General features: G+C 40.8%; 1 protein-coding gene and 1 pseudogene across 12 annotated transcripts in view; both read right to left on the bottom strand.

Annotated features, from left to right (window-relative positions):
• Positions 1–25,262, bottom strand: part of ST3GAL3 (ST3 beta-galactoside alpha-2,3-sialyltransferase 3) — a gene marked incomplete at its 3' end in the record, with an annotated part of 165,599 nt that extends 140,337 nt beyond the window's left edge. For all 11 annotated transcript variants that reach the window (XM_084243587.1, XM_084243591.1, XM_084243593.1 and 8 more), the window contains exon 1: positions 24,875–25,262. In XM_084243587.1, coding sequence (XP_084099713.1) covers positions 24,875–24,989 — 115 coding nt within the window. In that variant the 5' untranslated portion in view covers positions 24,990–25,262. The remainder of the gene's footprint in view (positions 1–24,874) is intronic.
• LOC311177733 (putative elongation factor 1-alpha-like 3) lies at positions 18,340–19,674 on the bottom strand (annotated as a pseudogene). The gene is made up of 2 exons: positions 19,653–19,674; positions 18,340–19,154 (listed from the first exon to the last, which is right to left on the bottom strand). The product of its transcript is annotated as a putative elongation factor 1-alpha-like 3 (transcript).
• Positions 25,263–26,454: the final 1,192 nt, after the last annotated feature.

Here is a 26,454-nt window from a genome sequence, read left to right as displayed (position 1 = left end):
TCTTTTCTTATTGTTTCTCTTAACTTCCAAGCTCCCAGCAGAGAGAAAAATTGATGCCCCAAAGTCAGGAGCAGACATCTTTTAAGTAGATAATCTTCCATAAAAAAAGAAGTGGATAATTTTACACATACGTAGAATACAGAGGAAACAAACAAGCAAGCAAGACACACAAAGGAACAGACAAAACCAAACCAAAATGAACCTGAGAAATAGGACTACAGAGTTGAAGCCCCCAGAGGGGAGAGGGGATGGTGGTGGGAACACAGGAGGGAGGAGGCCCAGTGGTCTATGGTGAAGGACGATGGGAGCTTGGGCGGTGGTGGGTGTGGTGGTAAAATACACCTGAGAGTAGCAAACCTACCCCCTAAACCATACTTAGTGTTGTAAACCAACGTTACCTTAATCAAGGAAAAAAGGTGTCCATTTGGGGAAATTTACCTTCCTGAGGTTAACAGTATAAGCATCACAACTGTACCCACCACAGACTGGAAGATACAAATACTGCACGCTCATATGTGCATGCATGTGCATAAAACACATGCATTTAAGGACCTAGGAAATACACACCAAAGCTTTAAGATTGGTATTTCTGATGCAGATGTCTTTTTATTGCTTTACTGTATACCTGCTTGTTGAAGTTACTTATTTAATGCTATATACGTGTTTAACATGCATGATTAATTTAGTTGCATAAGGCCATGTAATCTAAGAATTTCAGATTACTAATACTATGTGAGTAATAAGTATTAGACACTTAAAAACTTTTTAAAATGTATAGCACCTCTACACCAATGTAATTAATTATAAACAACTAGGAAAATGAGATCAAAGGGAAAAATCTGAAAGAAAATAAAATAAAGGGCTTCCCTGGTGGTGCAGGCAGTTGAGCGCCACACTGTGAAGCTGTCCGCAGCCTCTGCAGTGCGGGTTTGATCCTGGCCGGCCAGCGAGAACCCCACATGGTGCGGCAGACCTCTCCTGTCTTGTCCGCTGCTCCCCTCAGCAGTGTATTTCATCAGTCTGCCTGTTCTGTTTCCCACTCTGTCTCTGGTGAATCCTCTCACCCTCCCGCACATCTGCCTGTACCCCAGGTTCTTGTATAAGTAAATAAATCTTTAAAAAAAAAAAAGAATCGAAAAAATTACCTCAGATTGGCTCTGAATAATGACACTATAGGTATTTATTCTAAAACGAGCTTGATTTTTAAATGGCTCAAGTACACACATACACAATTTTCTTAAAAATAATCCTGAGTTCTGGTCTAATTTTTAGATCACTGAATCAAAAGTGGCTTCCAAAAAGATGTCACCCAAGTCTCATTTGTTTAAATATAAATAGTGATTTCCAAGAACCTCTTTTATAGTGTATAGAATAAAGGTCTCCAATTTCATGTTTTCTAAGCCAGTCAATCTATTTATTACAGATATATTCAAGTACTGGTTTTGGATATAAGATATATTCACATTTTGGTGCATTTGTAAATAAGTGAGCACATTCATCACCCAAATGGAAAGAGCCAGGACAAAGTGGAGGACAGAAATGTCAGAGAAGAAGTGCAGTGAGACAACTGATAAGGGACAAAAGAATTCCACTGGACTTGGCAACCGGAATTAACTGAAAAAGGGGGGGCAGATGAGAATATGAAGCACTGAGAGGCAATGGATGATAGCTATCTTTGTTTTTGTGGGAGATGAAGCTGCAAAGAAAGTGGGAGATGATAACCTCAACAGCTTTGTATACCATGAAAGGAAGTTTTGGACACTTCCTGCAAGAGATCAGGGTTCAGAGCTCCCTTCCAGCTCAGAGATTGAGCTTCATTTGATTTAATATTCTAGGCACTTGGCAAAGTATCTGGCATGCATCATGAATTCAGAAATGTTTGCTAAATTGAATAATTTCTTCTTCCTTCTAAGCAATGAAAAGATTTTATCAGACACTTTGTTTTTAGTATTAACAACCAGTCAATAACTGTCCAAGTAATTTTCAACACTAAACTTCCAGGACAGTGTGTTTCTTTTTCTCTAGTAAAGGTGGTCTTTGAACAGGCTATACCTGTTCATTATGTTTTTATCACCAGTTCTACATTAGCAAGTCATAATGAGGTTGTACCCCCTCCAAATGTTAGTACTTTAAAAGTCTGCTCTGTTTGTTGTTAGCTCATCTATACACATAGCTGAGGGCTGTGCAACCACCTGTGACTGGGGCTCCCATGTCCCTCCTTTCTCCCCTACTTCCTCCCCCTCGCCCACCCCTCCATCCTCTTGTAGTCTTACAGAGTCTTCACTATAGAACATTCCCTATGATTATTTCAATCATGCTTTTAAGGCCCCAGCATATTTCCATCTCAAAAATCCTGTGATTGTGGGCCTCCTTTATGGCGCAGGCGGTTGAGCGCTGCACTGTGAAGCTGTCCACAGCCTCTGCAGCGTAGATTCAATCCCAGCCGACCAGGGAGATACCCACATGGCGCAGCAGACCTCTCCTGTCTCACCCACTGCTCCCCTCAGCAGTGTATTTTATCAGTCTGCCTGTTCTCTTCCCTGATTTGTCTCTGGTGAATCCTCTCACCCTCCAGCACCTCTGGTCTGTACCCTGGTTCTTATACAAATGAATAAATCTTTAAAAAAAAAATCCTGTGATTGTGTGTTTTCAACTTATAGTTTATGTTCCCTAGAGTGAAAGACTGAAATCTGGGCCCATAGTAACATGACTTCATTAGTGTCCCTTTATATTTGCTTCTTCATTTTTCAGAAAGTAAGCTGCATTATCATTTATAACAACATAAGAAAGATCATTTGCCAGACTTCATTCTACCTCAAAGACCTATCATATGGATTAAAATGGGAGGAAAAAAATTTAAAAATATATACTCTTAATACCTAAATATGAACTTGAACAATATCTGACAATGGGAATTAATTTACCAAATATAGTAAATTTCCTTTTTCTCATCTATTGACAGTTTCCCTAATTATCATCTGCATGAATTTTTAAGAGACTAGAGAAAATATATGAATTAAATAAACTTAAATACGTGAAAGAGCTTTCACAGCATAGATTGAATGAAAATTAGTTTCCTTCCTTTGTTTCCAACTCCTCCTACTTCCTCCTATTAGCATACAATATATTTAATCAACAAAAGAAATAATGACATGAACCCAAGAACCAGCAAAGATTCCTAAATTTCTCTCAAACCCATTTTCTTCCTTCCCTCCTACAGAGTTTCATTATTGTTTTCTGCAGTGGTGTTTGGGAACATCTTTGTCTTGTTTCTCATTTTTTAAAAAGATTTAATTATTTATGCATACAAGAACTGGGGTACAGGCCAGAGATGCAGTGGGTGAGAGGATTCACCAGAGAGAGTGGGGAACAAAACATGCAGAACTTCTGAAATACACTGCTTAGGGGAGCAGCGGGTGAGACGGGAGAGGTCTGCTGAGCCATGTGGGTCACCTCCCTGGCTGGGGATTGAACTTGTGCTTCAGAGGCTGGGGACAGCTTCACAGTGCTGTGCTTAACCCCTTGCACCACCAGGGAGGCCCTTGTTTCTGATTTTTAAGGGGAAACATTCAACATTTCACCAGTAAATAAGATGTTTACGTAGAGTGTTTATGGACAGGTACCCTTTTCTCTTTCAGATCAGTTCTCCACTAGTTCGGTGCTAAGTAGTCCTAACTGGAGTGAATGCTCTTGTCTGGATTGACTGAAATGATACGGTTTTTCTTCTAATCTGCTAAAATCTATTCAACTTATTACTGTGATTAATAACACTGATGATTGGGCCTCCCTGGTGGCGCAGGTGGTTGAGCCCTGTGCTGTGAAGCTGTCCGCAGCCTCTGCAGTGCCGGTTCAATCCCCACCGGCCCGAGCAACCCACATGGCGGGGCAGACCTCTCCTGTCTGTCTTGCCCACTGCTCCCCTCAGCAGTGTATTTCAGTCAGTCTGCCTGTTCTGTTCCCCACTCTGTCTCTGGTGAATTCTCTCACCCTCCCCCGCATCTGGCCCGTACCCTGGTTCTTATATAATCTTAAAAAAAAAAAAAAACCACTGATGATTTTTATAATCTTAGGATGAGCCCAACTAGATCATGATATATTACCTTTTTATATATTGTGAGATCGGCTAAAACTCTGTTCAGGAATTTTACATACAAGTTTTGAGTGGTTTGGCCTGTGATTTTCCTTTCTTGAGTTATCTTGGTTGGGTTTGGGTAGGATATGCTAGCCTCAAAAAATGTATAAGGAGGGCCTCCCCAGTGGCGTAGCGGTTGAACACTGGGTTGCGAAGCTGCCCGCGGCCTCTGCAGCGCCGGTTCGATTCCCGGCTGCTCCCCGGCCACCAGAGGAGGGTCCCACATGGCACGCAGACCTCTCCTGCCACCCGCTGCTCCCCTCAGCAGTGTACTTCGTCACTCTGCCTGCTCTGCTCTCCTCTCTGGCTCTAGTGAATTCTCTCTCACTCTCCCAGCTTCTGACTATACCCAGTGCTTGTATAAATAAATAAATAAATAAATCTTTAAAAAAAAAATGTATAAGGAGTGCAGCTCTTTTTCTGTTCTCTGGAAAAGTTTATATGAGGTTATTTGTTCTTTTAAAGAAATCCCCTGCGAAGCCATCTGGGCTTGGGTTTTTCTTTGTGGAAAGATTTTAAATTATTAATTTATTTTGTGTGGGTGCATGTGTATGTTTTCTTATGCTGAAACCCAAGATTATTAATTTCATTGGTTTAACGTCTATAGGATTTTAAGGTTTTTCCACCAATTCTTGAGTCCATTTTGGCTAGTTGTATTAGTCTAGAAACTGATCCACTTTTACAAAATTCTCAAAATGTTTGACATGAATTGCTCATAATATCCTCTTTTTATCTCTTTAATGCCCGCAGGTTCTCTAGTGCCGTCCCTTTTGTTGCCCTGGCCTGGTTTGTTTGGCACTGGTGCTCCCCAGTTCCCTCTTTTGCACCCCACTCCAGCTCCTCCACAATCAGTCTTGCCAGAGGTTTGCTAATTTTATCATTCTCTTGAAAAAACAAAGTGTTGACTCCAATAATCCTTCATACTATAAGTTTGACTTTTTTTTTATTAAACTGTTTTGTTATTTTCTGAATTCCTTCTTTGCATTTAATTTGCTATACATTTTCAAACTTCTTGAAATAGATATTTAGATGATTAATTTCTAACATTTGTTTGGGTTTTATTGTGATAGATGCACTTAGTTCTATAAATTTTCCTCTAAGCTTGGTTTTAGTAGCATTACACCAATTCTGTCATGTAATATTTTCAGTATCATTCAAAATATTTTCCAATTTCCATAATTTTTTTCTTTGACCCAATGATTATTTACAAGTTTCTCTCTTAATTTGTAAGTAAACAGTGATTTTCAAGCTATCTGTTATTGATTTCATAATTCCACTATGGTTAGAGAATTTATTCTATATGCTATCCATCTTTAAAGATTTGTTGAGACCTGCCTTATGTATGGTCTGTGGCTTCATCTTCATTTACCTAATAAAATCTTACTCTTTAATGTGGCCTGAATCATCACCCAGTGAGAACCATCCTCTCCATTTAAACCCTAGGTGCCAGCCAGGTTAATCTTTCCATAGTCTTCCCAACATGTCATGCACTTCCACTTTGTGCCTTTGCCCATAATCTCCTCTTTGCTAGACATGCTGTCACTCCTGTTCTCTGCTCCTCCTTAGCCTTCTAGATTCAGCTCAGCTACCCCTCTACCTGCAATCTTCTAGGCATTCTCTCCGTCCCCGGACTTCCCCAGTTGGTAAAGCGTGTGCAGGTGGAATGCCGACCTCCTACCTTTCTCCCTCAGTCTCCCTCCACACTGCTGCTAGTTTCTCATCCTAAAATGTAAAGCAACCACCTTTCTTCCCTCTTAAAATCCATTCCACACAAGACTCTCCTAGCCCTTCCCCAGGCCCCTATACTTTTACTCATAGAGTCCTCTCTGCCGAAGATGCAGTTCCCACCTACTCATTCATCTTTCAAGTCCTAGCTTGTGGGTCCTGTCTACCCTTCCCCCAGGTCCAATTAATCACTCCCTGGATAACCGGGATAATCAAGGGGAGTACAGTGGTAGGGCAGGAGAACTTCATTAATTTTCAACTATGGTATTTATTTTATTTTTAAATATCAATTAAGGGAGATTGTGAGATTTTAACGTTTTCACGGGGGAGTGTGGGCTTTTTAGAAGATTGGCAAACACTGTAAGCACAGCTCCACACCCCTCCACTTCAGCATACAGAACACCTTGCATGCTTAAAAATGTTTTGTACCTAACCAGACTATAATTTCCTCAAAAGCAGTAATGGGGTTTATTTAATTTTGTTCTTTAGAAACTGATACAGTCACTAGCTTAATAGTTACTATTAAATGACTATGGAATGAAGTTCAATAAGGGAATAAAGGAAGACAATTTTAAATTCTAGGTACTCAAGTAGAAATTCTGTTCTGTTAATCCCCTTCACACCAAAGTCCAACACACCACGTTTCCACCAGGTGTTTCATTAAATGGAAGGTCTTTAATGACCCACTGCATCAGGTCTACATGCCATGCTCAACCCTAGATCTCACTATAATCTGGCTCTGCTCCTTCTCTAATCTGTTGTCTCACTGCTCCTCAACCCTCCCCACCATTCTTCACACCTCTTTCAACAATCGCTGTTGGTTCAGAAATACTGCTAATGTTCTACTCACCTGAGCACTTTTTCCAGATCCCCAGATGTCTTGCCCCACCAGACTGGGCCTCTTCTTGAGAGACCATCTCTTTCTCAAAGTTTTCCATGATTCCACTTCCTTTTCATCTCTGAAACACTTAATGGGGCCCTGTCTTATTCCTGGTTCCTTTCCATGAGCTTCAACTTTCCTTCTGCAAATTTCTCAGGCCTCAAACCTCTCTTCTTATGTGCCCCACGCTACCTAGAACAAAGCTGAGTATGTAACCAACTGTCACGCAGCAGTAATACTTGTTGACTGACACAAAAAGTCATTGATATCTCCACCTTGGCTTTTCTCCCAAGGTGGTATTCATGCTTGGGTGGTATTCATGCGATCCCTACAAGAAGCTATCAGTGCAATTTGCCCAACTATTTCCTTGTAATCCTACCTTCTGCATGTTGCTATGCAGAAGACATTCCTACTCTAGCTGAGGGAGAAGGAAGAGCTTGTTTTCATAGCTCTATGACAGGAGCTGAGGCTTTTCAATTTTCTTTTGTTACCATTCAAAATATGTCCATGTGCACACACATACCTGAAATGATTTTGCCTCTTTTTGTCTTTTCAGAGCAAGCAACTCTATATCTCAACTCTGTATTACTCTGTTCTAAACCTTCTCTTTGGTTAAATTTTGCTTTCCTGGGCCTTTTAAAATACCCCCAGGTAGAGAGAAAAGAAGAAAAATAAAGGTATCTCACACTCTGATTTCAAACTATACTAGTGATAGTAATCACAACAGGATGGTATTGGAACAAAAACAGAAACACAGACCAATGAGGTAGATTAGAGAGCCCAGAATAAACCACACAAATATGGGGCAGTTAATCTCTGACAAAGAAGCCAAGGCCATTCAATGGATAAAGGAAAGTCTCTTTAACAAAAGGTGCTAGGAAACTTGGACAACCACATGCAAAAAACTGAAATTACATCATTACCTAATTCTATACACAAAAATTAATTCAAGATGGATTAAAGACCTGGATATAAGACCTGAAACAATAAGATACATAAAAGAAAACATAGATGAGGGGCCTCCCTGGTGGCGCAAGAGATTGGGATGTAACCTACGAAGCTGCCCGCAGCCACTGCAGTACTAGTTCGATCCCCAGCCAGGGAGCTAGCTACCCACATGGCGCAGCAGACCTCTCCTGACTTGCCCACTGTTCTCCTCAGCAGTGTGTTTCGGTCCATCTGCCTGTTCTCTTCCCCACTCTGTCTCTGGTGAATCCCCCCCACCCCCCATACCTATGGCCTGTGCCCCAGATTTTGTATGCATAAATAAATAAATCTTTAAAAACAAAAAGAAAGAAAACACAGGTGATACACTTATGGACATCAACTGCAGAGCTGTATTTGGGGATGTAGCTTCAATGGCAAGAGAAACAAAAGCAAAAATAAACAAGAGGGACTACATCAAATCAAAAATGCTTTTGTACCAAGAAAGAAAGCAGCACTAAAACAAAAAGACAACCTATGGACTGGGAGAAGATCTTTGTGTATCATATATTTGACAAGGGCTTGATTTCCAAAATATATAAAGTATTTATACAATCTAAAAACAGAATCAAAAACAACCCAATCAAAAAAATGGGCAAAAGATTAAATAGACACTTCTCCAAAGACAACATTCAGATGACCCATAAGCACATGAAAGAATGGCCAACATCACTTATTATAAAGGAAATGCAAACCACAATGAGGCATCCCCCCACCCTTATGAGAATGGCCTATATCAAAAAGACTAGAAACAAAGCATTTGGAGAGGATGTGGAGAAAAGGAACTCTCATACACTGCTGGTGAGAATGCAAGTCAGTGCATTCTCTATGGAAAACAGTACGGAGATTCCTCAAAAAAAAAAAAAAAAAAAAAAAAGAAAATTCCACATGACCTAGTCATACCAGTGCTAGTTACCCACAGAATAATATAAAGAGGGTCATCGCATCTATGTTCACATTGGATTCCTCACAGCGTACATCAGCTCCATTCCTAGCGCCTCGAGGCCTTCTGCACCACCACCCTCTGTGAGCTGGATCAAAGGGCCCAGTGAAGGACTCCAAGGCCTCCCAGGCTGACAGCATCACTAGATGGAAGGAATCCGAGTCCTGGATGAGGATAGAACAAAACTCCTCCCCTAGCCCTCAGAGGCCTGTACTACCCATGACAGCAGGGAAATAAACCTTTATTGTGCTGTCTCTGAAATTTGGGGGAAGTCTGTATAGAACAGGAGAGATGCACCTTGATAAAATGATATGATCCTGAATTTTTAAAGTTAAGATTAGCAATTATTCCTAAGCAACTATTATAAGCAACTCTGCCTAAAGCTATTTTTTGTTACAATGCACTCGCCATATTACCAGTTTTCCTTTCAGATGAAGCAAGCATTGGTGGAAGCTGTATTCGTACCCCCTCAAGCAATGAAGGAATAGTCGCCAGCAGCTGGGATCACAGTGGGCAGAAAGGCCCCAGCTGTCAGCCCTCTTCAGGAGATGCCTTCCCAAGGCCACACCCTCCCGGCAGCCTCATCCAACTACTAGTCTATGCGCAACTACAAAGACACAATCCCTTCACTCCTGCCCAGCAGGGGCATCCCAATTGCACAGTCCCTATGGGGTCAGCAGCACTTTCTGGGGACTGAATCACAGCTCAGGTTCTCCATCTGACTATCCTGCTTCCTTCTCCTCCCTCTCCTTTTCCTTTTCAGGGTCTTGATCCCAAAATCACTCCCTAAAAACAAGTTTTCACGTGCTCATCTCTTTATCTCAGAGTCACTTTCCGTGACCCAAGCTGAGACAGCCACTGCATTCTTGACCCAGTGTCAAACTGCCTGACTACCTCAGTATATGGCTCACACACCACATCTTCCAGTCAAAAATGAAAATACACACAATCACAATGGGGTGGAAGCATTAAAACGGACAGTCCAGAAAAACTCAAAATGTACTATACTATTAAACGACTATGTCTTTCAACAAAATGAAGGAGACAACAAATATTTTGAAAGTCCCTCTGAGAACCAAAACTTTAAAACTGTCCAAAAGAAAATATTATCACTCTGCTTATAATCAAACAAGGAAATCATCAAATACATAACAAAGTCACATAATGAAAATTAAGAATCTATTATCCATCTGTGCTGCAACCTGGTATTATTATAAGTATAGTAAATATTTCTTGAGTGCTAAGAATTTAATATGCATTATTTTACTGAATCCTTAACTCACTCTGCAGGAGAAAAGACACAGTTTCAGAAAATAAATAAATGATGCAAAGATATAGAACTGGGACTCAAAGTCAGGCCAGGATCAGCCAGAAGCCTCAACTCTCATTGTCTTCTAGGTTCTTGCATACTGCATATATGCCCTGCATATTCAAGCCCTCTGAGAGACTAAGTACTCTAACTAGTTCACTAAGTAATTTGCAAAGGAGAAGGGAGCCCAAAAGGCAGGTATATGGGACTCCATAACCTCTCCTCTTACCCTTCCATGGCCTCTCCTGGTGACAGTCAGAGGCTCCACGTTCTAGGTGCACACATTGTAATGAATGAGTTAAAGAATTAGTCCAGGCACATTTTGCAGGAGGAAGATACCCAGTACAAGGCTGTCCCGTAGCAATCGAAAGGTTCTTCTGCCCTCTTGTGGCTCAGGGAGACAGTTACCACTCAAAGTGCCACTAAAGCTAAAATACCATATAAAGGCAGTTGGCAGTCAGACACAAAACAGGAGGCAACGGTGATTGGCTCAAAGTGGAGATTTAATAACTAAAAAGTTTGATTTTATCACTTTTCCATGCCAACTACTGCGCATAACAAGACAGCTTATAAGAATAACAAAAGGACTTGCAATGAAAATAAAGAATGACTACCAGCTACATCCATTCAAAAACAATGACAAAACTTAAAACCATTCTAAACCCAAACAAAACTCCTTGCTTTTCACACTTAACAATGTATTTCAGAATTTTTTCTAAGTCAACATATACAGATGGAGCCTCTTCATTCTCAGGTGCAGAGAATCCAACTAGGGCCTCTACTGGTGACACAAGCAGTCTCCAACTTTTGCTACTAAAAATGATGAAGCAAAAAACAACAAAAAATGATGCAGCGAATAATCTTGTAAGCAGATCATTTTCCAAATGCACAAGAATAACTAGATGAACCCCTAGAAGGGGGAAAAGAGTGGGTCACAGGGCACATGCCTACCTTTGTACTACTTTCTTTTTGAACAGCTTTTCTTCCTCTGACTTTCCCTCCTATCTCTCTGGCTGCTCCTTCTCAGGCTCCTTCCCATGTTTTCTTAAAAACTAGGACCACTGGGCCTCCTCTGGTGGCGCAGTGGTTGAGCGCTGGGCTGCAAAGCTGCCCGCAGCCTCTGCAGCACCGGTTCGATCCCCGGCCACTGGGCGAGGGTCCCACATGACGCGCAGACCTCTTCTGCCACCCACTACTCCCCTCAGCAGTGTACTTCGGTCCTTCTGCCTGCTCTGCTCCCCGCTCTGGCTCTGGTGAATCCTCTCACCCTCCCGTGCTTCTGACTGTACCCAGTGCTTGTATAAATAAATAAAGAAATCTTTAAAAAATAAAAAATAAACCAGTTTGCATTCCCCCCCCAAAAAAAAAAACTAGGACCACTGTTCGTTTATCCAGGGTGACTTTATAAAGGGTGACCACCTTCTGCTCACCCTTCAGTTGTTAGTTCCCCCAGAATTTGATCCTTGGTCATCTTTTATCCCATACCCTCTCCCAACTAGAAGTTTTCTGTCCTGAAAGCAACCAAAATTAGTTATCTCTGTGTTTTATGCTCCAGTGTTATTTTTTATGTGTTCGTATGCAAACCTGTATGTGATGCCTATGCCTGTATGTGTATAACTATGAACATACCTGGACAAACCCTTTCTATATCAATGATTCCCCCAAATTAAAACACTTTTAAGGGAATACTACAAGCACCAAATTTTGTAGGAGAAAGAAAACTGGTTCCAAGAATTTTTCATCTACCGCTATGTGCCAGACAATTGGAGAGAACCCACAGGGAAGAGCAGATTAAAAGCACTATCTCTTACCCTGGCCTATTGTTTCAAAAGATCTCACTAAGTAGCCACATATTAACACAAAAGCTTGAGAGGAATACAGCACAGAGCCCCCAAAGTAGAAGATCAGATTCTAAATAAAGATATTTGGCAGCTGTGATTACTTACCTTACTTACAAAAGATTTTCTGTCTACTTTTCAATGAAAGTTTTTTAACTACACAATTGCAGAAAGTATAATCAGCTCCAGCCTACAGATTAAAGAATAAAAACATTTTGCTGCTGACTTCCTGGTTTCATTTGTTCCTTCCTTGCCTTCCATGTCCAGACCCTCTTTCTCTACTCTTTCTCTTTTTTTGATAGCATTATTTTAAAATAGGCCCCGACCTCATGTGCTTTCATCCTTGAATGAAGGATGGATATAATCTAGACATAATTATTAAACACAAGGCATTTCCTTACATGACCACATTATCACATCTAATAAAATTAGCAATTTCTTAATATCAGCTAATGCCTAGTCCAGATTCATAGTTCTACAATTTTCTCAAAATGATCTTTTCACAGTTAGTTGGTTAGTTAGGTATAGAGGGAATTGTATAGTTAGTCAAAGAAATTCCAAACTCAGCCTGCAAAAGACTGTGACTACTAAATCTTAAAAGAATTCCTGGGTTCCCAAACCCCCACCAATAGGAAGTGAACAGCTAAAGTCATACAACTCCCAGGAAGCACAATATACCCTTCAGTTAACATTCTCTAAATCTACCCCCCCATCTTTCTCTACAGTTCTGCCTATTTTGGACATTTCATACAATATGTGGTCATTTGTGATGAGCTTCTTTCACGTAACATAATGTTTTAAAGGTTCATCAAGTTGTAGGATATATCAGTACTTCATTTCTTTTTGTGGCTGAATAATATTCCAGTGTATGGATATGACACACTTAATTATCCATTCATCAGTTAATGGATATTGTTGATGTATCCACTTTTTGGTTATTATGAATAATGCTGCGATGAAACTTGTTTGTGTACAAATTTTAATGTGGATATATGTTTTCATTCCCCCTGAGGATATTCCTAGGAGTACAACAGCTAGATCAAATTGTAGTTCTGTGTTTAATTTTTTTAAGAAACTGCCTGACTATTTTCCAAAGAGACTAGATCATTTTACTTTGGGTGCATAAGGGCTCCAATTTCTTCAGATCCTCACCAAAACAAGTTGTTATTGATCAGTTTGATTATATCCATTTAGTGGGTGTTAAGCGGTATCTCATGATTTTGATTTGCATTTTTCTAGTGATTAATAATGTGCTTTTCATGTGCTTATTGACTATCTGTTTATCTTCTTTGGGAAAAAGGCTATGCAACAGACCCATTTTAAAAATTAGGTTACCTGGGCCTCCCCGGTGGTGCAGCGGTTGAGCGCTGGGTTGCGAAGCTGCCTGCGGACTTTGCAGCGCCGGTTCGATCCCCGGCTGCTCCCCGGCCACTGGAGGAGGGTCCCACATGGCGCGCAGACCTCTCCTGCCGCCCGCTGCTCCCCTCAGCAGTGTACTTCGGTCCTTCTGCCTGCTCTGCTCCCCGCTCTGGCTCTGGTGAATTCTCTCACCCTCCCGCGCTTCTGACTGTACCCAGTGCATGTACAAATAAATACATAAATAAATAAATAAAAATACATGCCTCTCTTTAAAAAAAAAAATAAAAATAAAAATAAAAATAAAAAAAAAATTAGGTTACCTGTCTTTTTTTTATTATTGAGTTACAAGAGTTGTACTTTTTAATTATTCCCATCTGTTCCATTAATAATGGATGTGCCTGAGCATCCTCCAACCACCCTGCAGAGTAATTGTTCTTAAACTAGTTTTAAATGCAGCCAAATCAATTAATGACAATTTCTATTATGCAAGGTTATATAATCAGCAATAGTTTCACATCAATGACCATGCCTCTGAGTGGCATCCAATCAACAACAGTCTTACTCAGGTAGGTAACTGTTAGTCCACAGCAAAAGTTCAACCAATTCCTATATATTCTTACTTCTGAAAGTTCACCAATTACTGAACACTACTCTTTTAAAGACTAGAATAAATAATAGCTCTAAACTTTGGGTATCAGAACACTTTTACACTGTTAATTTATAAGGATGCAAAAGGGTGTTTACACGTAGGTTAATAATTATATTAATATTTGTTATATTGGAAATTAATACTATGAAACTTTTAAAATATGTATTCATTTAAAATTAACAATAAGGCCTCCCCGGTGGCGCAGCGGTTGAGTGCAGGGTTGCGAAGTTGGCCGCAGCCTCTGCAGCGCCGGTTCGATCCCCAGCTGCTCCCCGGCCACCGCAGGAGGGTCCCACATGGCGCGCAGACCTCTCCTACCGCCCGCTGCTCCCCTCAGCAGTGTACTTCGGTCCTTCTGCCTGCTCTGCTCCCCACTCTGGCTCTGGTGAATTCTCTCACCCTCCCGCGCTTCTGACTGTACCCAGTGCTTGTATAAATAAATAAATAAATCTTAAAAAAAAAAAGAATATCATTTAATAAATAAATAAATAAATAAATAAATAAAATTAACAATAAATCCATTAACTTTTATGAAAAAAGAACTATACTTTCCAAACCCCCCCAAAAAAATTTTAGGGGGCCTCCCTGGTGGTACAAGGGGTTAAGCACCACACTGTGAAACAATCCACAGCCTCTGCAGCACGACTTCGATCCCTGGCCAGCCAGGGAGCAACCCACACGGTGCAGCAGACCTCTCCTGTCTCGCCCGCTGCTCCCCTCAGCAGTGTACTTTGGTCAATCTGCCTGTTCTATTCCCCACTCTGTCTCTGGTGAATCCTCTCACCCCCCCCACCACCACATCTCTGGCCTGTACCCCAGCTCTTATATTTATAAATAAATAAAAATCTTTTAAAAAAAATTTTAGTAGGAAGAATGGCATTATTTTACATTTGAAAAAAATCTCATTTACAATATCATAAAAGAAATGTAGACTGGTTCAGTCCCTATGGAAAAGAGTATGGAGGTTTCTCAAATTATTATAAATTCACAGTATGATTCAGCAATCCCACCCCCACATAGCTACAAAGAATATAAAAACACTAATTCAAAGGGATATATGCACTCCTATATTTGCTGCAGCACTATTTACAGTAGCCAAGTAAATGGAAGCAATCTAAGTGCCCAAGGACAGATGAGCAGATTAAGAAAAGGGTGTGTGTGTGTGTGTGTGTGTGTGTTCAGAGGGGATTATGCTAAAATTTTAAACAAGTCAGAAAGAGAAAGACAATGGTTGGCTGGTTTCACTCATGTGGAATACAAAGAAACAAAACTAAGGAGTAGAAACACTATACCAAAACAAGCCCTAGTAACCTGAATGTAGAACTGAAGCTACCAGAGAGGGAGGGCCTAAGTCCTTTCTGTTTAGATTTGTGCGTGTCACTTTCATACACCATCAGAGTCTATGTGTGAGGGGTTCTGTAGTCCCAGGCATAGGATGAAGATGTGTCTGAGCATCCTCCAACCCACCTGCAACCCTCCTAACCCAGGGATTATGTATATCCGGAGAATATTGTTTTAAAACAGAAAAACTTGGTTACCAAGAGGCACAGCTGGGGGAGTCCCTTCAGAAAGAACAGCTCATTTGACTCAGGAAGAGCTTTCATCAAGCCAGAGAAAGACAATGACAAAGGTCAGCAGTCGAGAGGAAACTACCTTTTTATCATGAATTTACAATATGAGATGAACAACGGAGGCAGAAGTAGTAAATAGCAGAAGAGAATGAGATATTTGCATGCCTCCATAACCTCATACACTAGTGATTCTCAAACTATGTCTGTAGCCTACTAATGGAGTCTTCTGATAGTTTATAAAGTGAGCCAAAAATGCAGCCCTTTCTTTGTGACACAGGAGTTCCATAAATTTTTCTTTTGATTTACAAATAGGCTTTACTGAGTTACCACAAACTCACAAAGTAGATTACTGAGTTATAAAAATGTGACATAGGTAAAACCAAAATTAGCATTTTACTGGAGTTTACTATGAATTCTCAATCAGTATTCCATTGAGAAGTCTGGCTCTCACTCAATATTCAACTGTACTGCGTGCCCACTGCCACTGCTGCCAGCACATAGAGAATTCCTGTAATTCTCTGAAATACACTCTATTATCAGCATGTCATCAGTGATGTCCTGAATTGGACATGGCATGCAATCACTGTTATTCTTGTTTCTGCATTATAAGTCTGTTAGCTTAGCCATTAATTCAGTTTGTTGTGAGTTGTTTCGTTAACAACTATAATGAGTATTGATGCATATTTACATCAATAAGATTTCTGGCATAAATTTCCAAAAACAAAGTCTCTATGCATATATGGGTTACTGTTCAAATACGAATAATCTTACAGATTTACACAGCACCCCCCAAAATTTGCTTATAAATATGTTCCAACCATACCACCTAGTTCTTTTTCCACTGAAAATTGGAACTAGATGGAATAAGTGGACCATGAGGTCTCTTGCCCTAACTTTGCTATGGTCAAAAAAAGTTTGTGAGGAAATAAAAGACTTACTAGATCAAACAAGTAGCAGAATCAAAGCATTCCGATATCAAGTATTGCTAGTAAAAATACAAACTCTGAAGACAGGAAACCTTTCACTTAAGCACTATCTCCACAAATGACCGGCTCACTTAAAATTGTTTTCCCATCTGTAAAATGGTACATTAATAGTCCAGATTCTACCAGTTTGTTTTTATGATCTCAAACAAGGCATTACCTTGCTGAGCCTTACTAGTCTCACCTGTAAAATGTGGAAATACTACCAAATATATCCAGTAGGGGAGTTAAACAAAATGATGATTTCAAAGCACTTTAAAACAGTGAAAGTTCAAAGCACAGTTAAGAGCTGGGACATGGTATCTAATACAGCCTCATAGGGTCACTAAGTCATAAACACTTTAAGAGCAGGACAGCATCATATTCATCTTTGTATCCTATAGATCCGACATAAAGCCAGACATGCATATTCTAAGAGATCATGAATGTTCTATTTTTTTTTAAGATTTATTTATTTATTTATACAAGCACTGGGTACAGTCAGAAGCGCGGGAGGGTGAGAGAATTCACCAGAGCCAGAGCAGGTTGCAGAACAGACAGACAAAACACACTGCTGAGGGGAGCAGCGGGCGGCAGGAGAGGTCTGCATGCCATATGGGACCCTCACCCAGTGGCCGGGGATAGAACCGGCGCTGCAGAGGCTGCGGGCAGCTTCGCAACCCAGCACTCAACCACTGCACCACTGGGGAGGCCCTCATGAATGTTCTATTGCTGTTGATTTTGAGCTTCCTGCAAATGAAGTCTAAGATTGACTTGTATGTATATGTGTGTGTGCATTTGAATGTCCATGTGTGCATGTGAAAATATCACCTTTATATACATTCCATGTCAGGACATAAAGATCTATTTAGCCATTTCAGTAGTTGTACAATGTCCATCAAATGCACATACCATAATTTATTCACTCAATCCTTTATAAGCTATTTAGATTGTTTCCATCTTTTTCTTTTTTTTTTTTTTATAGAGGCATGTTTTTATTTATTTATTTATTTATTTGCTTGCTTGTTTTGTTTATACATGCACTGGGTACAGTCAGAAGTGCGGGAGAGTGAGAGAATTCACCAGAGCCAGAGCGGGGAGCAGAACAGGCAGAAGGACCGAAGTACACTGCTGAAGGGAGCAGCGGGCGGCAGGAGAGGTCTGCGCACCATGTGGGACCCTCCTCCGGTGGCCAGGGAGCAGCCGGGGATCGAACCGGCGCCGCCGAGGCCGCGGGCAGCTTCGCAACCCAGCGCTCAACCGCTGCGCCACCGGGGAGGCCCTGTTTCCATCTTTTTCTAATAAACAATGCTGCAATATGCACACAAATGGTCCACAAAACATCTTTCTGGTCTTCTGAAGAGTTTATGATTTATTATCATTGACCAATCTTTTACTGTTAAACTTAAGTGACCAATTGAGACTACCGCTCTGAGACCATTCCTCCACCTGATTCAGACTGGGGTGGCAGGTTCTGGGGAGAACATTCATTTAGCCTTCTGCTCTTTCAGGGCAGACTTGGTGAGTCTGACAGCTCCAGCTGCTTTCCTGTCCACCGCTTTGATGATGCCCCAGCAATGGCTGCCTCATGTCCCAAACAGCAAAACAGCAAAACAGCCCAGAAGAGGATAGTCACAGAAGCTCTCAACACACACAGGCTTGCCAAGAGCCATATCAACCATGGCAGCTTCACCACGTTTCAAGAATTTAGGGCCATCTTCCAGCTTTTTCTCAGAACAATCAATCTTCTTCAGTTCAGTAAACTTGCAAGCAGTATGAGCTGTGTGCCAACCCAGCCCAGGGGCACATGGAGCACTGATCTGGCTGGTTCAGAATAATCACCTGAACTGCGAAGCCAGCTGCTTCCAATTTTGGTGGGTCACTTTTGCTGTCACAATGCCACCAGAACATCTCTGAAAAACACATTCTTGACACTGAGCTCACATCGTCCCTGGGAAGAGCTTCCCTCAAAGCTTTATGGTGCATTTCAAGGCTTTACTTCAGTTTTAAAGCTGACTGGAGCCAAGGGCCACCTTCCCAGTCTCAACTCAGCCCACAGGGTCAGCCCCAGCCCCAATAATTTTGCAAATGTCCAGAGGGGCAGGTGCAGGGCTTGTCTGTTGGCTGCGCTGGGAGCAGGATACATGCCAGAGCTTCAAGCAGCGTGGTTCTGCAGACATTGCCATCTTCATGGGTGACTTTCCATCCTTTGAAGCAAGGCATGTTAGCACTTGGCTCCAGCATGCTGTCACCATTCCAACCAGAACTGGCACAAATGCTACCGTGTCAGGATTGAAGCCAATTTTCTTAAAGTAGGTGCTGACTTCCTTAGCGATTTCCTCGTACTTCTCCTGGCTGTCAGTGGCCTGTGCGTTCCATCTCACACCCAAAGCATGGGCCTAAGGGCGTGCTCATGGGTCCCAATTCTTGGAAATGCCAGTTTCAAATTCACCCACAGCAGCAGCCACAATCAGAATTGCACGGCAACCTGAGATGTGCCTGTAATCGCGTTTTGATAAAGTATCTGTGTCCTGGGGCATCTACGATGCTCACATAATACTTGCTGGTTTTGAATGTCCATAGAGAGACTGGGATGGTGACGCCATGCTCCTGTTCAGCTTTCAGGTTACCCAAGACCAGGCAGACTTGAGGGAGTCCTTTCCCATCTCAGCAGCAACTCCTGGAATTTTTTGATGCTTCTTAGGTGGATCCCAACACATTTGTAGGTCAGATGACAGTTGTGGTGGACTTGCTCTGATTGACGTGTCCAGTGATGACCATGTTGATGAGTCTTCTCCTTTCCTATTCTGGCTTAGATTAGCTATGGCTTTCCACACACCTGTGTTCCAGTTGCAAACCCATTGCAAAAAAGATCTTTGCATGCTTGTGTTCTATTACATAGGATGTAAAAACTGCCAGATCAAAGTTACATATATCTGAACTTTAGAAAACACATTATTTTATTACCTTCCAGAAACCCACTTACAGTATATAAGAATAATGGCTTGGGGCCTCTCTGCTAGCGCAGAGGTTAAAGTATCAGTGCTATCAAGCTATCACCATCCACTGCAACAGGAGTTCAATCCCCAGCGAGGAAGCTAACCCATATGGCACAGCAGACCTCTCCTGTCTCACCAGCTGCTCCCCTCGGCAGTGTATTTTAGTCAATCCGCCTGTTCTGTTCCCCACTCTGTCCCTGGTGAATCCTCTCACCCCCCATACCTCTGCCCTGTATCCCAGTTCTTGCATGCATAAACAAATAAAAATAAATCTTTCAAAAAAAAGAAGAATATGGCTTACTAGCTCCTGTGCAGGACCACATCATTCTAAATTATTTGTCAATATGGAAGATAAAAATAATGTAATTATTTATACTTTGCATTTCTCTAAAAATTAGTGAGAATAAACATTAAAAATATGATCATTGGCAATTTGTAAATTTTCCTACTGTGAAATTATCTGTTCGTGCATTTTGTCAAATTTTCTACAGTGTTCATTTTTATTCAAACTTATGTGAGCTTTCTCTATATATTAAGAGTATAATTTCTTTTTTTTTTTTTTAAGATTTATTTACTCATACATACAAGATTCCGGGTACAGGTCAGACATGCAGGAGGATGAGAGAATCCACCAGAGACACAGTGGGGAACAGAACAGGCAGACAGACTGAAATACACTGCTGAGGAGAGCAGCGGGTGATACAGGAGAGGTCTGCCGTACCATGTGGGTATCTTCCTGGCCGGCCGGGATGGAACCTGTGCTGCAGAGGCTGTGGACAGCTTCACAGCACTGCGCTCAACCACCTACACCACCAGGGGAGGCCCAAGAGTATAATTTCTTTATCATATATACTGAAAATATCTTTGTTGTCTTTCAACTTTGCTTAAAATTTTTTCTCCAAAGAGAAGCTTTCTATAAAAGTTAGAACTTCTTAAACTTTTTTTTGGTTTCTTGGTATCAAGCTAATAAAATTTTTCTCAACCCAAATGTAACATTTTTTTTTCTAGTATTTTAATTTTTGCAATTAAATGTTACTCTGAAATTTATTTTTGTGTAATATGTATAAAAGGGGCCTAACATATTTTCTAAATAGATAATTGTCTCAAAATTAAATAAAACAGTCCATCTTTTCCTCTTTATCCAAAGATCACATTTTATTCCTGCATTCCAAATAACAAACCTATTGATTTCTTCCTGTACTAGTATGACAGCTTTAATTATAGCTTTATAACAGATTTTAGTATGTGGTAAGTACTCTTTCTTTAATCAACTTTAATGGGGTATAATTAAAAACAGAATTCACATATTTATTCCTAACATTTGCAAAGATCTTTTTGAGTTTTTTTTTTTATTTTTAATTGAGGTAATATCTGGAGCACAGATCTTTTGACTTTTGACAAAAGTATACACCCGTGTAACCTCAAACTCAACCAAGATAGATGATGGCATTTCCATCAATATAGTAAGTTCCTTCAAGCTTCCACCATCCCCGACCTGGACAACTACTGGGCTATTCTAGAATTTCATATAAATGGAATCCTACAACATATCTCCCTTTCTACCTGGCTTCTTTCTCCCAGCATGTCTGTGGGATTGATCCATGATGTCACATGAACCATTAGTTTGCTCCCTTTTTTTTTTTAATCACCTGGCAGTGATTCAAAAAATGAAAAGAAGATTTGAACTTGTGCCCTTTAAAGGGATTGCCTCACACCAGCATGATCAAACTTGGGCAAGGATGAGACCAGATTACACAGAATAAGGGTGAAAGGCTTCAGGTCACAGACTGAAGGGCTGGGTTACAGAAAGTCACCAATTGGTAACAGGCAGCAGAAGAGGGGCCTGGAGGACAGAGCGAGGCTGCCGGATCATGCGCACCCTGAAGTGCTTCTCGATGGTTAACCAGTTTCCACTTTTAATTATATTTCAATGTGATCAATATAATCAGGTTTAAGTCTATGGTCTTACCACCTGTTTAGCATTTTCCCCTCCTGCTTTTTGTTTATCTGTTGCTGTTTTTCTGCTTTCTATTGTGGTTGACAAATAGTTTTTTAGGAATATACATCCTTAAGTTGTCAGAGTTTACTATGAGTCAGTTTTATGTATCTTTACATCTATCGTTTCCAACCCTTTGCTCACTGTATACACATTGCTACTTTCTACTTATTTCCTTTTCACAAATGTAATAATCTTACAACATTAAAATTCCACTTATCCACCCTCCATTCCCTATACAAGTATTGTCATATCTCTTTTCTACATATGTAAACCTCACTTTGCAGGGTTATTACTTTCACTTTAAACAATCAGTTGTCTCTTAACCAAGTTATAATAAAAGAGTCTTTTATATTTGCCATGTTCAGTGACACTCATTTTTTCCAGTAGAGCCAAGTTTCCTTCTGGTATCACTTCCCATTATTCTAAAGGATATCTTTTAGCATTCTTTTGTAACACAATTCTGCTAGCAACAAATTTTCTTGTCTTTATTTGAAAATGTATTTCATCCTCATTTTATTTTTTTTTAATAGAGGCATGTTTTATTTATTTGTTTGTTTTTGTTTGTTTGTTTGTTTATACATGCACTGGGTACAGTCAGAAGCGCGGGAGGGTGAGAGAATTCACCAGAGCCAGAGCGGGTAGCAGAGCAGGCAGAAGGACCGAAGTACACTGCTGAGGGGAGCAGCGGGCGGCAGGAGAGGTCTGCGCGCCATGTGGGACCCTCCTCCGGTGGCCGGGGAGCAGCCGGGAATCGAACCGGTGCCGCAGAGGCCGCAGGCAGCTTCGCAACCCAGCGCTCAACCTCTGCGCCACCGGGGAGGCCCTCATCCTCATTTTAAAGGCTATTCTCATTAGATGAACAATTCCAGGAAGACAGACTTCTGGTATTTTTCTTTCAAACTATAAAACTCTTTCATTGTGTTTTAAGCGGGATTTGTTACTGCATATATAAGGCTTCCTTTTCTCTGTCTGCTTTCAAGATTTTCACCTCATTTTTAGATTTTGTAAGTCTAACTGTAATGTAGTTATTGACAGATCCTCCCACAAATTGTAATCCTTTTTAGAGTTTAGTTTCTTAGATCTGTAAGTGAATGCTTTTTTAAAATCAAACTTTTTCATCCATTATTTCTTCACATATTTTTTGCTCTTTTCTTGTATATAATATAAATGATTATATATTACACACGCGCACACACACATATATATACATATAAATGAGGTTCTTTTCATTTTATTGAGTAGTTTTTCTTTCTGTGGCTCAAACTAGGTAATTTCTATTACTCTTCAAGTTTACTGATTTCTGTTAAATACAATCTATGTTACATGAAATCTTCATTTCATTCCTATACTTTTCAGTTGAAGAAATTGCATTTGGTTCTTTTCATAGTTTTCATTTCTCTCTGAAACTATTTATTGCTCACTGTGTTTTCCTTTAATTCTTTAACTTATTTATAATAGTACTTCGTCTGCTAAGTCCAACATCTGGGCCATTTCATCTTAGACTTGTTTTTTTCCTTGAATATGAACCAGATTTCCCATCTTGGACTTGGCAGGCCATCCAGGATGGGCATATTACTCTGTTCTCTGATATTACACGCAGAAGATAATAGGCTACCGTACAAAGGTTTCAGCAACCTATTCAAGGACAAGTATCTAAAAGGCTTGAGAGTCAGAATAACGGAAAGAATGGGAAGCAGTTACTCAACTAATAATTAACTAAAGGACACAGATAATCAGCAATAAACAATCAAGCCTCCAGCATTGCCACCTCCAATGGAAAAACCCATTTGTGGTCTGGAGGGCCTCCTCCTTCTCCCTCCTTTCCCCCTCTCCACCCCCCTCCCTATACTCTCTACTATTTCTTCTTTGAGTCCCTCTTCTCTCTTTAACAATTAGAATACAAAACTAAATCCCACTTTTAGTAGTTATTATATTTTTCAATAAAATAATGAACACAGATTGTAAAGACAGAAAACCAGGATTCAATTCCAGTTCTAAAAATTAAGTAACTTTGGCAAACTAATTGAACTAAATACTTCAGTTTGTTCAACTGGAAAATAGGGACAATAATAGCATTTTCACATGATTATAGTGAGAAGTAAATTAAATTTGTAAACTGTCTAACCTAAAACCTGATACATAATAGTTTCTCCATGAATTTCCTTTCTAACCTCTCTAGGAAAATGCTGTCTAATCTTGGTCATGTCTTCTACAAGTCAGTGGCTCTCAAAAGAAAAGCAGACTCCCATCCCTTGCATATAGTCATCTGTTTTATAGATACATGTGAATTCATTCATTACAGATACAGATAATGTCCCCAACTATGTACTTCCACACTGCACTGATAAATATTCCCTATCCTGGGTAGTCTCCAAGATTTAAAAAATAACTTGGTACAGAGAAATTTAAATAAACTTGGGAAACATAAATTAGTGATAATTACAAGGTAAGCATGTAAAAGGCATTTAAACATTCCATGTAAGACAATAAATTAAAGATACAACACTACATTGTATCTTGGCTTGAAACTGCTCAGTAATTTAGTCTACATGAGAAATAAGTGAACTCTTCACAGAAATAGTTTCCATGTTAAAGTGTCAACACAGTAATAGGCCAATTGTCAGTTGTCTCTTCCAACTCATTCTAACTCATTTTACTCTCACAACTAGAGACTGTCTACTCTCAAATTCTACATTGGTTTCCAACAGATGTTCATAAAAATAAAATCTCTTTGAGAAGACACACAGGAGAATCAGAAAAGATTTTTTCTGAGTATCTCCGGCACTGAGCTTAGTCAGTCATCGGACAAAAGAACCACAAGGAAAACTATGGTCACTGTGTGATACTTCAAGCCATGGCAGGAAGAGAAGGTGCCATGGACGGTACCACTGGCGCTAGCCCTTCCCCTGTGAGCCTAAAACCAAAACTTGAGCACCACCGGGTGACTGGGAACCAGTCAGGGGGTCCAGACAGCCATGTGGAAAGTGCTGTGTCACACAGGACACCAAAAGTACAAGTGAAGAAAGGGATCAGGGGCTCCCGGTGGGACAGCAGCAGGGTTCTATTCAGGTGCAAGTTCAGTAGCGGGAAGGGCTGAAAAGATTAAGTTCCTTGAGGGAAAACAAAACAGACAATAAAAAAGTGAAAACAGAAAATTTAAGGAAAAGGTAAAGAATGTTTTAAGGGCAGAAGAAAATCAACTTCAATACAATGCCCCAAGGCAATAAATGGCAAAAAGGAGCACAATTAAGAATAGTAATTAAAAAGAACAACAACATTAAACTAGAAGAACTAGAAGTACTGGTAGAGTTTGGGTTTTTATTAAAGAATAGCATGTTTTCGCTGGGGTCACTGGAGGACGTGTCATGGCATGCAGCTTCACAAGGCAGACAGGCACTCAGCCCACAGCAGCCCAGTGGCAGGAAGCGCCCCCAGTCCCAGCTGAAGAACAGGACAGCACCGTGGCCACACAAGAGCTTATCTGCAAGGGCTTTTCCTGAGGCAGGTGTGGTGACTGTACTTACTGGAGTCCTCCCACTGGAGAAAATGCAGCTTCCACGCAGAATAATACAAAAATCCCAGTACCAGAAAAAGGCAGAGGGCTAGCAGCAGGTTGCGCACAAATACCAAGAGGCCCATCTTCACATGATTTACGATTCTCTACATGACCTAAAAAAAAAAAAAAACAATAAACAATTTAGGTTTTCAAAGATAAAGCATTCATCTCACTGACAGGCTCTACTTTGAAGTAAGTCTTTATAGAGAGAATTCCCAAATGAAGAACAACCAAGAATTACACTGAGTTCATGGCATAGCACCCTCCAAGCTGCTCGCCTTTTTCTCAAAGAGCCACTTCACCAGTCCCTCAGCAACCATGTCCGAAATCAACAGCCATCCTGCGTCCTCCCACTGCCTCAGTCCCGACATCCAGTCACCAAACCCTGGCAATTCCAACATCCCAAATCAATCTCAAATCGTATCCCCTTTCCTAGTCCAGTCCACCACTGTATTTCCACATCAACATTCCCTGCCTCCAAATTTGCACTCTCCCAAATCCACTTTCTACACAGCATAGCAAGTGGGCTATTAATAACACAAAATCTGAAATTACTTCCCTGCTTAAACCCCTCTGTATTGAGTTTTTTATTGCTGCTATAGCAAAGAACCACAAACTTAGTAACTTAAAACACCGATTTATTATCTCAGAATTCTGAAGGCCAAGAGTACAGGTACAGTACTCAGCTGGAATTCCGCATAGAATTCCATAAGGTGGAAACTAAAGGGGCTTCTGGGCCATATCCACAAACCTAATTTCATCTGCAAAGTCCTAACGCAAAATAACATATTTATAGATTCTAGGGATTTGGGCATGGAATGTTTGGGAAGTCATTTTGCTTCACACACCTATCACTAAATTCTAAATTCCTTTAGAATAAACTAACTGAGGGCCTCCCCGGTGGTGCAGCGGTTGAGCGCTGGGTTGCGAAGCTGCCCGTGGCCTCTGCGGCGCCGGTTCGATCCCCGGCTGCTCCCTGGTCACTGGAGGAGGGTCCCACATGGTGCTGCTCCCTGGCCACCGGAGGAGGGTCCCACATGGCGCGCAGACCTCTCCTGCCGCCCGCTGCTCCCCTCAGCAGTGTACTTCAGTCCTTCTGCCTGCTCTGCTTCCTGCTCTGACTCTGGTGAATTCTCTCACCCTCCCACGCTTCTGACTATACCCAGTGCATGTATAAACAAAACAAACAAACAAACAAAACAAATAAATAAATAAAACATGCCTCTATTTAAAAAAAAAAAAAAAGAATAAACTAACTGATTCTTCAAAGTTTTGCAGCTTCTGGTCATGCCCCTACTTACTCTGTAGCCCATCTCTTCATCCAACACTCGCCTCTGCTCCCTGTCCATCCCTTTAATAAGCTGATTCCAACTGGAAGCCAGAGGACAAAGTGGCCCAGATGGTGCAGTCTGTAGAGGTCAGCCACCATGCAAGAGGAAGTGGACTGACTGGGGAGGATGAGGAATAGAGAATCCATACCAGTTAGAAAGAATGAGCACATCTGCATGGCCTGCCATGGAAAAATGTCTACAATAAACCACCAAGTGG

Source organism: Talpa europaea (assembly GCF_964194135.1).
Source record: "Talpa europaea genome assembly, chromosome: 9".
Classification (NCBI taxonomy): domain Eukaryota; kingdom Metazoa; phylum Chordata; class Mammalia; order Eulipotyphla; family Talpidae; genus Talpa; species Talpa europaea.
Note: the sequence above shows the minus strand (reverse complement) of the source record. Positions and strands in the feature narration are given on the sequence as shown.